Below are 12,356 nucleotides of genomic sequence, written 5' to 3' on the forward strand. Positions count from 1 at the left end.
TTTCTTAATCAAGTAGTGTTGTTATGGTGGATAGACTGTTCCAAGCTATATTCTTCTACCAACTCCCGTAGGTTATAGGCATGCTGAGAATAATACATCAAAATACTTCCTGTTTTATCTTGGCTTTATGCGAAGGCAGTTCTCAGAAATTGAGTTTTTTGGTAGAGAGAATATGTAACATATATTCGGGATTTGCTAAATAACTTTAAACTAGCAAGTTTAATTTTTTCAGGAAATGTATTGGTTTTACATATAAAAATGTATTTTATAACTTTTTAAGCCTTATAGTTTTAATGCCTACCATATTTCACCTTTTAATAATTGCCTTTTGAAAAAAATGCCATTATGAGAAATGCTCCAAAATACTCCAGATTCACCTACCATTCTCTTTTCTTTTTAAAAAATATCTCCTTCACATAGGAACCACCTATCATTTTTAACCTGGAATTTTACAGAAATTCTGCATTGCTACAGCCTACATTTGGCTTATAGACTTGAGCCAAAGGAATATTAAGTTGCCATAAGATACTTTGATTACAAATAGAAAGCATTTCTATGCTGAAGATCTGGTGAGGGACAAAGTCTTTTAGTGAAGTTGCTGTGGGAATTATCCATACACATTTTTAAAAAATTTTAACTGTTAGAAGGTAGTGTTTTTTGCAAGTTACTTAAACAATGAGACAGTGTTGAGATCTGTTGTATACCTGTCTGACTTGTTTTTTTATGTGAGTGAGAGTATTAGATTTTATTTTAAAATACTGTTAAAATAGCTATAGTGTGTACTGTTAAATTTTCCATTGTAGTTTTTGTTTGAACAGAAAAGAGCCATGTCCTTTTATTGTGTATTTAATTGCCAAACTTACCTCTCTCTTTAATACAGTCTGTTCTTATTTATGTCTCTTCTTCATTGTAATAGCCTATAGAGACCAATTCATTTCTAGAGATGCTATTTGTCTCTTTGTTTCTTCTAGATTTTCTCTGCTTTCATTAACTGCTCAGCTAGTGTATGAGTTCAGGACTGAAACTTGGTGTTCTTACTAAGCACATCTTAGCTGATTGGATTGTCTCCTTTCAGTCTACTCGTCTGGCCTAGTTTTGCTATGAGTTTGAGGATTCTATTCTGTGATGAATTCAGATCAATTTTGAGCCTAGTTAGTCCTGTCTTCTCCTGAACCCTTGGAAAAAGATTAATTCTGAGGATGGCCTAGAGGTTAATGTCAGTCTCAGACAAGGAGAATGTAGCCTACTGGATAGATCTTTGGAAATGATCTGTAGCAAAGATAAATTATTCAAACTGTTGTACCCTGGGCCAAACCAAAACTGGGCCTTGCCCCATTCTCTGAGGACAAGGTGCTAGACAGTATTGCCCTAGCATTTACCTACAAGTATGTGTGTTGGCCATAACAAAATACCAGACTGGGCACCTAAACAACAGAAATTTATTCTAGAAGTCCATGACAAGATCAAGCAGAGTTTAGTTTTGGGTAAGGGCTCTCTTGCTGGTTTGCAAATAGCCACCCTCTCACTTTGTCCTCACATGGCCTTTTCTCTGTGCTCCTTCGAGGGGAGGGGTGAGGGAACCTTTCTTCTCATAAGGCCACTAATCCCATCATGAAGGCCCCATAACCTAATCCAACCCTAAGTACCTCCCAAAGGCCTCATCTTCAAATGCTGCCATATTAGGGAATAAGGGCTTCAATATATGAATTTTGAGGGAACACAGACATTCAGCCCATCACAATATAGGTACTTTTTCTTAGTGGAATTTTTAGAGTAGCAGAGTTACCTTTCCCCCAGAAGTGTGTCAATTTGCTTGAAGTCCAAGATACTGTGAAATACTAAGTTACAAGATGAAAGACAAAAGTATTTCACTGAGTATGGTGGGTTTATATCTATCTATTTAAGACATAGTTTCTTCCCTTGACATTTCCTTCTAAATACCCAGAATCCAGAATCCATCTTTTTTTTCTCTAGTGCTACTGACATTTTGTTTTTCTTCCAGTAAACTTAACAATTCAAATGGAACGAAACTTGCTTGTGCTTTTATATTGTAAGATTTTTATGGGACATATTTGTCATGTTTTTAGAGGCAAAAAAAAAAAAAGCTTGCTTTAATTTGCTGATACAGACATATTTTACTTTCTTTAACAAGTATTTATTTTGTAATATTGATTACTACCATTGTATACACATCTGAAGATTATAAAACAAATGTAATTATGTTCAACAACCTATTTGAATCTTATATATTTATGACTGAGTAAAAATTAGCTTTTATAAATTCACTGTTGAAATAGTCTCCCCATGCCACAATTTCAAATAAAAGTTAAGTATTTATTCTAATAGGCTTTTCACAATTTTATCAGTTTATTTAAACTTTCACCAGCCTACCAAATGTTGAGTAGCTTCCTACACGTGTGACAGTCAAATTAAGTTTTTAAGCAGGAAACGTTAGTAACACGAAGGGAGTCATTGCTTTCTGGATTCTAGTCTAGATTAAAATTGAATCTAGATTCTAGATTTCTAGTGTAAATTAATTTAAATTCTTTCATACTCCTGGGTAAACCTGTATGGCCAGTTTCTTATCGGTTTTACATGGCTAAACTATGATAACTAAGCTATGTTTTGAGTTTTTTGTCTCAAAGCTTTAAAATTTACTTCCTGTTTTTATAGTGAAACTTTGATTATTGAATCTCCTAGGATATCACTTTACTTTTTAAAATTAAAAATATATGTGACTGAAGCTGTTAATGAGGAAATTTCAGTTAAATTAAGAGAATCTATGTAGTGTACCTATTGTAGAAAATCTCCCAGTACTTGTAGAAAGATTTATCTTCATTTGAATTTATTTTGAAATTTTCTATTTGCCATGTAATATCAAATCTGCATTAAATATCTCTGCAACAAGTCGTGGTTGAATTTCATTTTAAAATAATAAAAATAACCTTAGGAGTAATGTGAAGTACAAACAACATAACCTTTAGAGATATAATTTATTTTTTCTCATAATGCTTAAAATACTCCTCTGAATTTCTGTCTTAGGTACTGGTGTAATAAGCTTTATACCTCTGTTATCTGTCTTTGAGTGAAATGATATATTTATATTTTCAAAGTAAATTTCAGAGTTATATTTTGAGGTAAATAATTTTTTATATCGAAAGATAAATTACTAAAAAGAAGCAAAGGAGCTGATGAAATATTTAAATGCATTATTCAGAAAAAACTTCTGTTCCATGTGGTCTAGATTTATAATTCTAGTGAGTACACATTAGGCTAAGGTGATCTGTATTTCTTTACTTCAAAATTATATACTAAAAATATTCTGAGCCAGGCATGGTGGCTCACACCTATAATCCCAACAGTTTGAGAGGCTGAAGCAGGAGGATCCCTTGAGCTCAGGAGTTCAAGACTAGCCTGGGCAACACAGTGAGACACCATCTCTACAAAAAAATAGCCAGGTGTGGTGGCTCATGCCCGTGGTCCTAGCTACTTGGAAGGCTGAGGCAGGAGGATTGCTTGAGCCTGGGAGGTCAAGGCTGCAGTGAACTGTGATCATGCCACTGTGCTCCAGCCTGAGTGACAGAGTGAAAAAAGAAATTGGGCTAGAAATTTTCACTGAAACCTGGCATAGGCTTATCCTTTTTTTTTTTTTTTTTTTTTGCTAGCGGGTGGCGGTGGGCTGGAGAGTGGGGATGGAGTTTCCCTCTTGTTGAAGAGGGAAGTGCAGTGGCACGATCTCAGCTCACTGCAACTTCCACTTCCTAGGTTCAAGCAATTCTCCTGCCTCAGCCTCCCGAGTAGCTGGATTACAGGCATGCCCCACCACGCCTGGTTAATTTTGTATTTTTAGTAGAGACGGGGTTTCTCCATGTTGGTCAGGCTGGTCTCGAACTCCCAACCTCAGGTGATCCGCCCGCCACAGCCTCCCAAAGTCCAAAGTGCTGGGATTACAGGTGTGAGCCACTGCACCCAGCCCTAGTCTTATCCATTTTTTAAGTAGTATTCAAATTTGTATAGACAAAGGGGTATGGGTGTGTGTGTGTGTGTGTGTGTGTGTGTGTGTGTGTATATGAATGAATGACATGAGTGATATGTGTACTTGTTTTGGTGGCTAGTCTAAAAGTTGTATATTTTAAGACAAAACTGTATTTATCAAAATATATCGATTATTAAATTTCTTTAAGATTTATTTACATCTGCTTTGATACCTTAGGGTCTACTACAGCAATCTATAAATTTTTTGTTGTAATGTATCTTTAGGATTGCAAGGAGTGGTCAATTGTGTGTGTGTGTGTGTGTGTGTATGTATGTTTGTATTTGTACTCCAGACACTGTAAGGTGTAGGAAGAATCATTCTGCTTTTTTCTTTCTTCCTCTTTTTTTTTTTTTTTAATTGTACTTTAGGTTTTAGGGTACATGTGCACAATGTGCAGGTTTGTTACATATGTATCCATGTGCCACGTTGATTTCCTGCACCCATTAACTCGTCATTTAGCATTAGGTATATCTCCTAATGCTGTCCCTCCCCCCTCCCCCAACCCCACAACAGTCCCCGGAGTGTGATGTTCCCCTTCCTGTGTCCACGAGTTCTCATTGTTCAATTCCCACCTATGAGTGAGAACATGCGGTGTTTGGTTTTTTGTCCTTGCGATAGTTTACTGAGAATGATGTTTAACTATTATAAAATATTTTCATTTTATTTGTTTTCTACTAGTAAATTATTCCTTCTTAAATTAAAATTTGCATGGACTAGAAATAGCTCATTTTATGTTATGTCAGTTTTCAACTACCTTTCAGTATATACATTATAAAAATAGATTTCTTGTAGTACAGAATAAAACCCAGCATCTCATTAGGTATAGATTTTCATGTGGAGGATGGTTTCTTAAAATAGGTTTTTGCCTTATCTCTTTCCATCTTTTGGGCATTGAAAAGAGCACTTTGATCTTTTAACTCAGTGGTACTTTGTAATATACTATTCTTCCCATCACTGTAAAAAACGGATGCATGGGTAAAAATATCTTTTTTATATCGCAAATAAATTGAGCTTGTTATAGTCCCCTCTCTTCATTTTCAGGAAGAGGCAGAAATCCAGGCAGAACTTGAACGTTTGGAAAGAGTCAGAAATCTTCACATACGTGAGCTGAAAAGAATAAACAATGAAGATAATTCACAGTAAGTCATTATTTGCATTTCACAGTTTTATATTATTAAAACTACCGCCCCGGCCCCCCCGTATAGAACATAAACACAATATTTCCTTCTTGGGTTGTCTCATCATACTTAGAAAAGATCCAAAGTCCTTCCCATGGCTTGGAAGGCCTTTTATGATCTGGTCCCTGGCCACCTCACTGTCCTCACTTCTCTTAAACATGTCAAGAGCATTCCCATCTCAGTGGGCTTTTGTGCTTACCATTTCCTCTGCCTAGATGTTCCTTCTCTAAACACCTAATTGGCTTAATTACTTATCTCACTCCAGATGTTCTTTAGAAAGGCCATTCTTAGATCACCCTATTTAAAATAGTAGTCCCTAGCCAGGCCCAGTGGTGCTCACCTGTAGTTCCAGCTACTCAAGAGGCTAAGGTAGGAGGATTGCTTTGGCCAGGAGTTCAAAACCAGCGTCATCAACATAGTGAGACCCCCATTTCTTTAAAAAAAAAAAAAAAAAGCAGTCTCTGCTTCTTCATTTCCTCTTTTAATATCATTACCTTGCTTAATATTTTCTGAATGTTGATCACTATCTGGAATTATAAATTTATTTTTTAGTTATTATTTGTCTCCTCCCTCTAGAATGTAAGCTGCATGAGTGCAAGGACTTGGTTTTGTTCTTGCTGTATCCGTAAAGCCTAGACCAGTGCTTGACATATGGCAGGCACTTAATAAATATTTGAATACCAAAGTTAATGTTATGGTAGTGAAGGAGCAATTATTTCAACCAAAAGTATTTCAGTAAACCATGTGTCCCACATTATGCAAGAATTGGGAGAGAAATGGAAAAGTACAGGTTACAGTCTGTGTTCTTAATCGGTTGTCAGAATGAGTGCCATAGATAGTATATGTTGAAGCAGTTGAAAGAAAAAATATCTGTGGGCTTGTGGGAGCTTCATGAAAAAGACAAATTGAGCAAGACGTAGAAGTAGAAATTAAGCAAGGTAGTACTTGGATTTAATTGATGTAAAAGAGAGGAAAGGTTTCTGTTTACACTTCATCTTTGACTGTTCATGTAGTTTAAAGCTTCGTGAGTTAATACAAGTATCAGAATAGGAAGTGGCCAATTTCTGTGTGTGAAATATGAAAATCTTGCTTAGAAAGGCCTTCTTGTGATGTCTATGTATGTATAATTCATAAATACACAGATCATTGTGTGAAGGGAAAGAAATAATACAGTTATGGAATAACCTAAATTATGTCAGATTAAAATTCTAATGAAAGCCAGATGTGCTGGCTTACACCTGTAATCCTTGCACTTTGGGAGGCCAGTGCAAGCAAATCGCTTGAGCCCAGGAGTCGAAAACGAGCCTGAGCAAGGTGGAAAAACCTTGTCTCTACAAAAAATACAAAACTTAGCAGGGAATGGTGGCATGCACTTGTAGTCGCAGCTACTTGGGGTCTGAGGAGGGAGGATCCCCTGAGCCTGGGATGTTGAGCCTGCAGTGAGCCTAGATCGCACTCCAGCCTGAGTGACAAAGTGAGACTTTCTCTCCAAAAAAAAAAAGTGAGGGGCCAGGTGTGGTGGCTCATGCCTGTAATTCCAGCACTTTGGGAGGCTGAGGTGGGCGGATCGCTTGAGGTTAGGAGTTCGAGACCAACCTAGCCAACATGGTGAAATCCCATTTCTACTAAAAGTAAAAACACTAGCCCGGTGATGTGGTGGGCACCTGTAATCCCAGCTACTTGGGAGGCTGAGGCAGGAGAATCATTTGAACCCTGGAGGCGGAGGTTGTGCCACTGCACTCCAGCCTGGGCAACAGAGCAAGACTGTCTTTAAAAAAAAAAAAAAAAAAAGTGAGACTCTGTCTCAAAAAAAGAAAAAAATCTAATAGAGCATATGGTACAAAACTAATTTAAGACTAACTGTTCCGAAAATTACATTTCAAATTTTGTGGATCTGACTTACAGTGATGAAAATAAAATCAACTGTTAAAGCTTTACAGTGTGGCTTGAAACTAAGCAGAAATTTCTTATATCTACAAGTTTCTCAAGAAAAAGCTTAAATTACCAAATCTAGAGTCAATTGATCTTGAAAAAAATAATAAAATACAATGTATTTTGGCCAGGCATGGTGGCTCACACCTGTAATCGCAGTACTTTGGGAGGCCGAGGCAGGCGGATCACAAGGCCAGGAGTTCGAGACCAGCCTGGCCAATATGGTGAAACCCCGTCTTTATTAAAAATACAAAAATGAGCTAGGCATGGTGGCACGTGCCTGTAGTCTTAGCTAATCAGGAGACTGAGGCAGAAGAATCGCTTTAACCTGGGAGGCAGAGGCTGCAGTGAGCCAAGATCGTGCCACTGCACTCCAGCCAGAGCAAGACTCTGTCTCCAAAAAAAAAATAAAAATAAAAAAGTACAGGGTATTAGCATTGCAAAGCTAACATTTTTTTTTTTTTGAAAGTGTACATTTTGGAACCACATTTTTCTGCTAAGTCCTGCCTTTTATTAGCTGTTAAGCAAGTTACTTTACTTTTCTGTGCAGCAGTACCTTCATTTATAAAATAGACATAGTTATAGGACCTACCTGATAGGGTGGGTTGAAAACTAAATGAGTTAATACAGGTGAGAGCATAAAACGCACAAGTTGAACATCCCAATGTTGGAAATCTGAAATGTAAACTGCTCTAAAATCTGAAAATTTTTTATCATTTTTGTTTTTTTGGATTGGGATGCTCAGTCGGCAATATCCTAAAATAAAAAAAAAAAAAAATCCAAAATCAGAAACACTTCTGCTTCCAGGTATTTCAGTAAGGGATACTCAGCCTATATATGGCAAATACAGTAAATTATAAGTAGTAATAGTAGTAGTATTACCTATGAGTGTTTTTTTAATTTTAAAAAATCTTTAAAATCGGTGGTTGATTTATTTTACAAAAGTCCAAAGACAGTAAAATTTAATGATGAAGTCCAGTTTATAATTATGTTTAATCATATGTCAATACTGTAAAAGCTTGATTATAACTCCCAATATAAAAGTCTGTTTTTTTCCAGAGAAGTGATTCCTGCTGAGTACATAAAGGATTTTATGAAGCTCTTGGCAATGCAGTAATTGTTAGGTCTTTGTGAGAGTGCTATAATTGGTCATTGATCCTGAATACTGAGCTATAAAAGTTTTGTGAGCACCAAAGCCTTAAGATGGGTGGTAGTCATGCAGGTAGACTGGTAGAGAATGAAAAGAAATTTTTTTTTTTTTTTTTTTTTTGAGACAGAGTCTCCAGCCCAGGCTGGAGTGCAGTGATGCAGTCTCGGCTCACTGCAAGCTCCGCCTCCCGGGTTCACGCCATTCTCCTGCCTCCGCCTCTCCGAGTAGCTGGGACTACAGGCGCCCGCCACCACGCCCGGCTAATTTTTTGTATTTTTTAGTAGAGATGGGGTTTCACCGTGGTCTCGATCTCCTGACCTCGTGATCTGCCCGCCTCGGCCTCCCAAAGTGCTGGGATTACAAGCGTGAGCCACCGCGCCCGGCCAAGAAATATTGAATGAAATTTGAAATTAGCAGTGGAGTAACTGAGAAATAAATAGCTAGGAGGAGAATAAGAGAGTAGAACTTCAGTATAGAAGGAATTTTTGTGTGTGTGTTTTAATATGTCTGTTTTTTGCCCTCACCTCTAAGGTTCAAAGATCACCCAACATTAAATGAAAGATATTTATTACTTCATCTGCTTGGTAGAGGTGGCTTTAGTGAAGTATATAAGGTAATGTATGTTTTATTCTGTTTTTTTACACTAATGTAGCAAGGATATAGGAGTATGTGGTTAAGAAGTACTTACATTGTCTGGGCATGGTGGCTCACACATGTAACCCCAGGGCTTTGGGAGATGGGAGGGTGCCTAAGGCCAGAAGTTTGAGACCAACCTGGGCAACATAGTGAGACCTCGTCCCTACTTAAAAAAAAATCAGCCAGGTGTGGTGGCGCACACAGGTAGCCTTAGCTACTCAGGAGGCTGAGGTGGGAGTATTGCAGAGTCCAGGAATTCATGGTTGCAATAAGCTATGATTGCACCACTGCACTCTAGTCTGGGTGACAGAGCAAGACTCTGTCTTAAAAAAGAAAAAAAAAAAAGTACTTGTCTTTTGTTTATTGATTATATGTCCTCATTATAAAAAAGGGTTTGTTGTGGCTTCTGTTGTCTTATTTCCAGAATCCAAAGACTGTCCTTGCCACCTGCACAGTCCCTGTGATATTTGACACCTAGTCACCATTAACAAGTCCAATACAAAGAGTAACAGCTATTTAAATCAAGATAGGCAGGTAGCCATTTAATACAGTACACTTATAGAAAGATTGTACCCCTTAATTTAAAAATGTCTGAAGTATTAACATGTCCTGAATTTATCCAAATTTCTACCTTCGTCAAGTCCCTTTCTCAAATGCGTATGTATAAATGTAGCATTTTTACTTCCCATGTTCACTATTTTATGCCTGCCTTTTTTTTTTTGTACTTTACGTTGTATCTTTTAGCCTAACCTTTAAATACTGGATTCCTAAGGTCCCTTTTATCATTCTGTATTCTCCCTTAAGAAGGTTTTTATCCTCTCTCATTCACTGGGTTATCTATTTGGTGTCACCCCCAGGTGATATCTAGCTCACACTTTCTTTCTGAGTTCAGTACCTCAAAGTGTGTTTGTATACATGACGTACCTCATGTGGGTGCTTCATAGGTACTGGAAACTCACATTTGAAATAGAAGTTATCTTCCTCTCCTCTAAAATGCCTTTTAACACTGCTTCTGACTTCCCTGACTTCAGTATATAACATTGCCATTCATCTGCCTGGTCCCTCAAGTGAAAAAACACAAAAACCATGGTATGCTCTTCCTTTCCCTTTGTTCCCCTCCCCTCACATAAGTCCCTAGTTCCTGCTATTATTAATGTCATTAAGTTCTCCTAAATTCAGCCATGACCCTTCCCTTGTGTCTCTTAGCTCAAGGCTCCTTCCGGAACCTCATAGCTGATTGTCTTCTTTTGGGCATTGCTTTTCTCAAGTCATTTTGTACACTGCAACTAGAGTGAACTTTTTATAAAAGGCACCCTGATCATCTGTCCTACTTGAAAGCCCCAGTAGCTTCCCATTTGCTCTTAGGATGACGTCCTAGTGAAGGGTATATGCTCATCTTTGGTTCCTCTAAACAGCTTCCCTGACCCTCTGCATCTTCTCAGATAGATTTGGTGTGCCTTTTTATAAGCTCCTTGTAATACTTTGTGCTTCATTACGTACTGGCGTAGTTGGTTAAAAGCTTTGGTTCTGAAGCCAGACAGCTAGGTTTAAATCCTGACTGCTATTTACTAATTTTGTTAATTTGGGCTTCTTATTTAAATCTCTGTCTGACTCATCGCCTCCTTCTGAGAATAATAACAATACCTACATTATAGGGTTGTTGCAGTGATTAACTGAGTTCACATGTAAATCATATAGAACATAGGTGGCTAAGATAAGCTGATAAGATTATTAGAAATCCTGCTTGTTGGCCATGGCTCACACCTGTAATCCTAGCACTTGGTGGGGCCAAGGCAGGCAGATTGCCTGAACTCAGGAGTTCAAGACCAGTCTGGGCAACATGGTGAACCCGTTTCTACTAAAAATACAAAAAAAATAGCTGGGCATGATGGCACATGCCTGTAGTTCCAGCTACTCGGAGGCTGAGGCATGATAATTGCTTGAACCTTGGAGTTGGGAGGTTGCAGTGAGCCAAAATTGTGCTACTGCACTCCACCCTGGGGGACAGAGGGAGACACTTTCTCTCCAAAAAAAAAGAAAAGAGAAAAATCCTGACTGTTGCATGGGGCAAAGACTATGCCCTTCTTGTTTCTGCTTCTGACTTGGAAAAATTATGGGATTTGAATTAGAACTTCAGTTCTGGTATCAGTTAAACCATGCACTATTTTTTGTTATTTTGTTAACTTAGATAAGCATTACACGTCAGGGTCCTCACCTTCCTCATTCATCAAAAGTGATCTTTGGGCTCTCTTCCAATTCCCGTTTCTCTGATACTAATAATAGTTTATCCTTAAGCACTTAATGGGTGAAGTAGGCTTACCATAAGGTAGAAAAGATTATCATGGTAGTTCAGCTGGGAGCAAAAAGTCACTAAAAGTGCAGTTAGCATTAGCATGGCCTAAAAATTGTTGAGCTTATGAACTTACCATGAGCCTTCATAACAACCCTCTGCTACTGCCTGGTTGTATTTTAAATAACTATTTTAGCCTCATAGGTAGGACTTTTTTAGAAGAGGCTTACATAGAGATTAGAAAGTGCAGATTGGAGCCCAGTGACTTGAACTTTCTATACTGACCTAAATACTAGTGACATCATTCTCTAAGCCCTTTAAAGCCCTTTCATGATTGCCAGGTCTGTTGGGAAACAACCAGACAAAAAGCAGATTGTAAGTAAAAAGTAAAGAGTTGTATTTTATACCAGGATGGGAGATGTTGAGTCAGTTGCTGAGTGATTGCCATATTAACCTTATGGAAAGGTATACTTCTACTCACCTGAAATCTTGGGAGGAAGATGTGTTATATATAATTTATTATAATCAGTATACTCTGATAATAACTTTTTATTGCTTGCTTAGTTTTTTCTTCAATTATCCTTTACTATGATTGCCTTTGAATTCTTTATAGATTTGTTCTGCCTTGTCCCTTACATAAACTTATTTTTATTCTTTTCAGTTTCTTTACACTTAACCCTTAATAATAATATGTAATTAGCTAATGTTTCTTGGCTGTACCATGTAGTATTCTAAACACCTCATATGTTTTACCCCCATTTAATCCTCTCAATAACCCTGACTTTTGGGGCTCAGAGAGGGTATTAGCACAGAGTCACTCAGCTAATAAGCTAATCTGATTGCAAAGAGAATGCTATACTATATCTGACCTCATAATTTTATAGTTTTTTACCAAAGTAGTCACTTTACTGCTTATCCCCTCCTGCTTATTTTTAGGTTGAATTGATGGCAGGGAATGGGGACCTTCTTTCTAATAAATACGTAAGCTTTTAAGTGAAAGGGGCACCTTTGTGTATAAATCACAATGGAACCAAAATTATTAAATGTCTCTTTAATGGTATTCATTGTTTTTTAAAAAAACATAAGGCATGTAAAGCTGTTAAAACACTGATCATTCTGTGTTTTTAAGAAATA

General features: G+C 37.5%; 1 protein-coding gene across 4 annotated transcripts in view; it reads left to right on the top strand.

The window, feature by feature from the left end:
• TLK1 (tousled like kinase 1) overlaps positions 1 to 12,356 on the top strand; it is a 176,792-nt gene that overhangs the window by 148,052 nt on the left and 16,384 nt on the right. For all 4 annotated transcript variants that reach the window (XM_032755418.2, XM_032755419.2, XM_058441275.1 and 1 more), the window contains 2 exons: positions 5,078 to 5,175; positions 8,828 to 8,909. In XM_032755418.2, the coding sequence (XP_032611309.1) occupies positions 5,078 to 5,175; positions 8,828 to 8,909 (180 nt within the window). The remainder of the gene's footprint in view (positions 1 to 5,077; positions 5,176 to 8,827; positions 8,910 to 12,356) is intronic.

Source organism: Hylobates moloch, unplaced genomic scaffold (genome assembly GCF_009828535.3).
Source record: "Hylobates moloch isolate HMO894 unplaced genomic scaffold, HMol_V3 SCAFFOLD_1, whole genome shotgun sequence".
In the NCBI taxonomy this organism is placed as follows: domain Eukaryota; kingdom Metazoa; phylum Chordata; class Mammalia; order Primates; family Hylobatidae; genus Hylobates; species Hylobates moloch.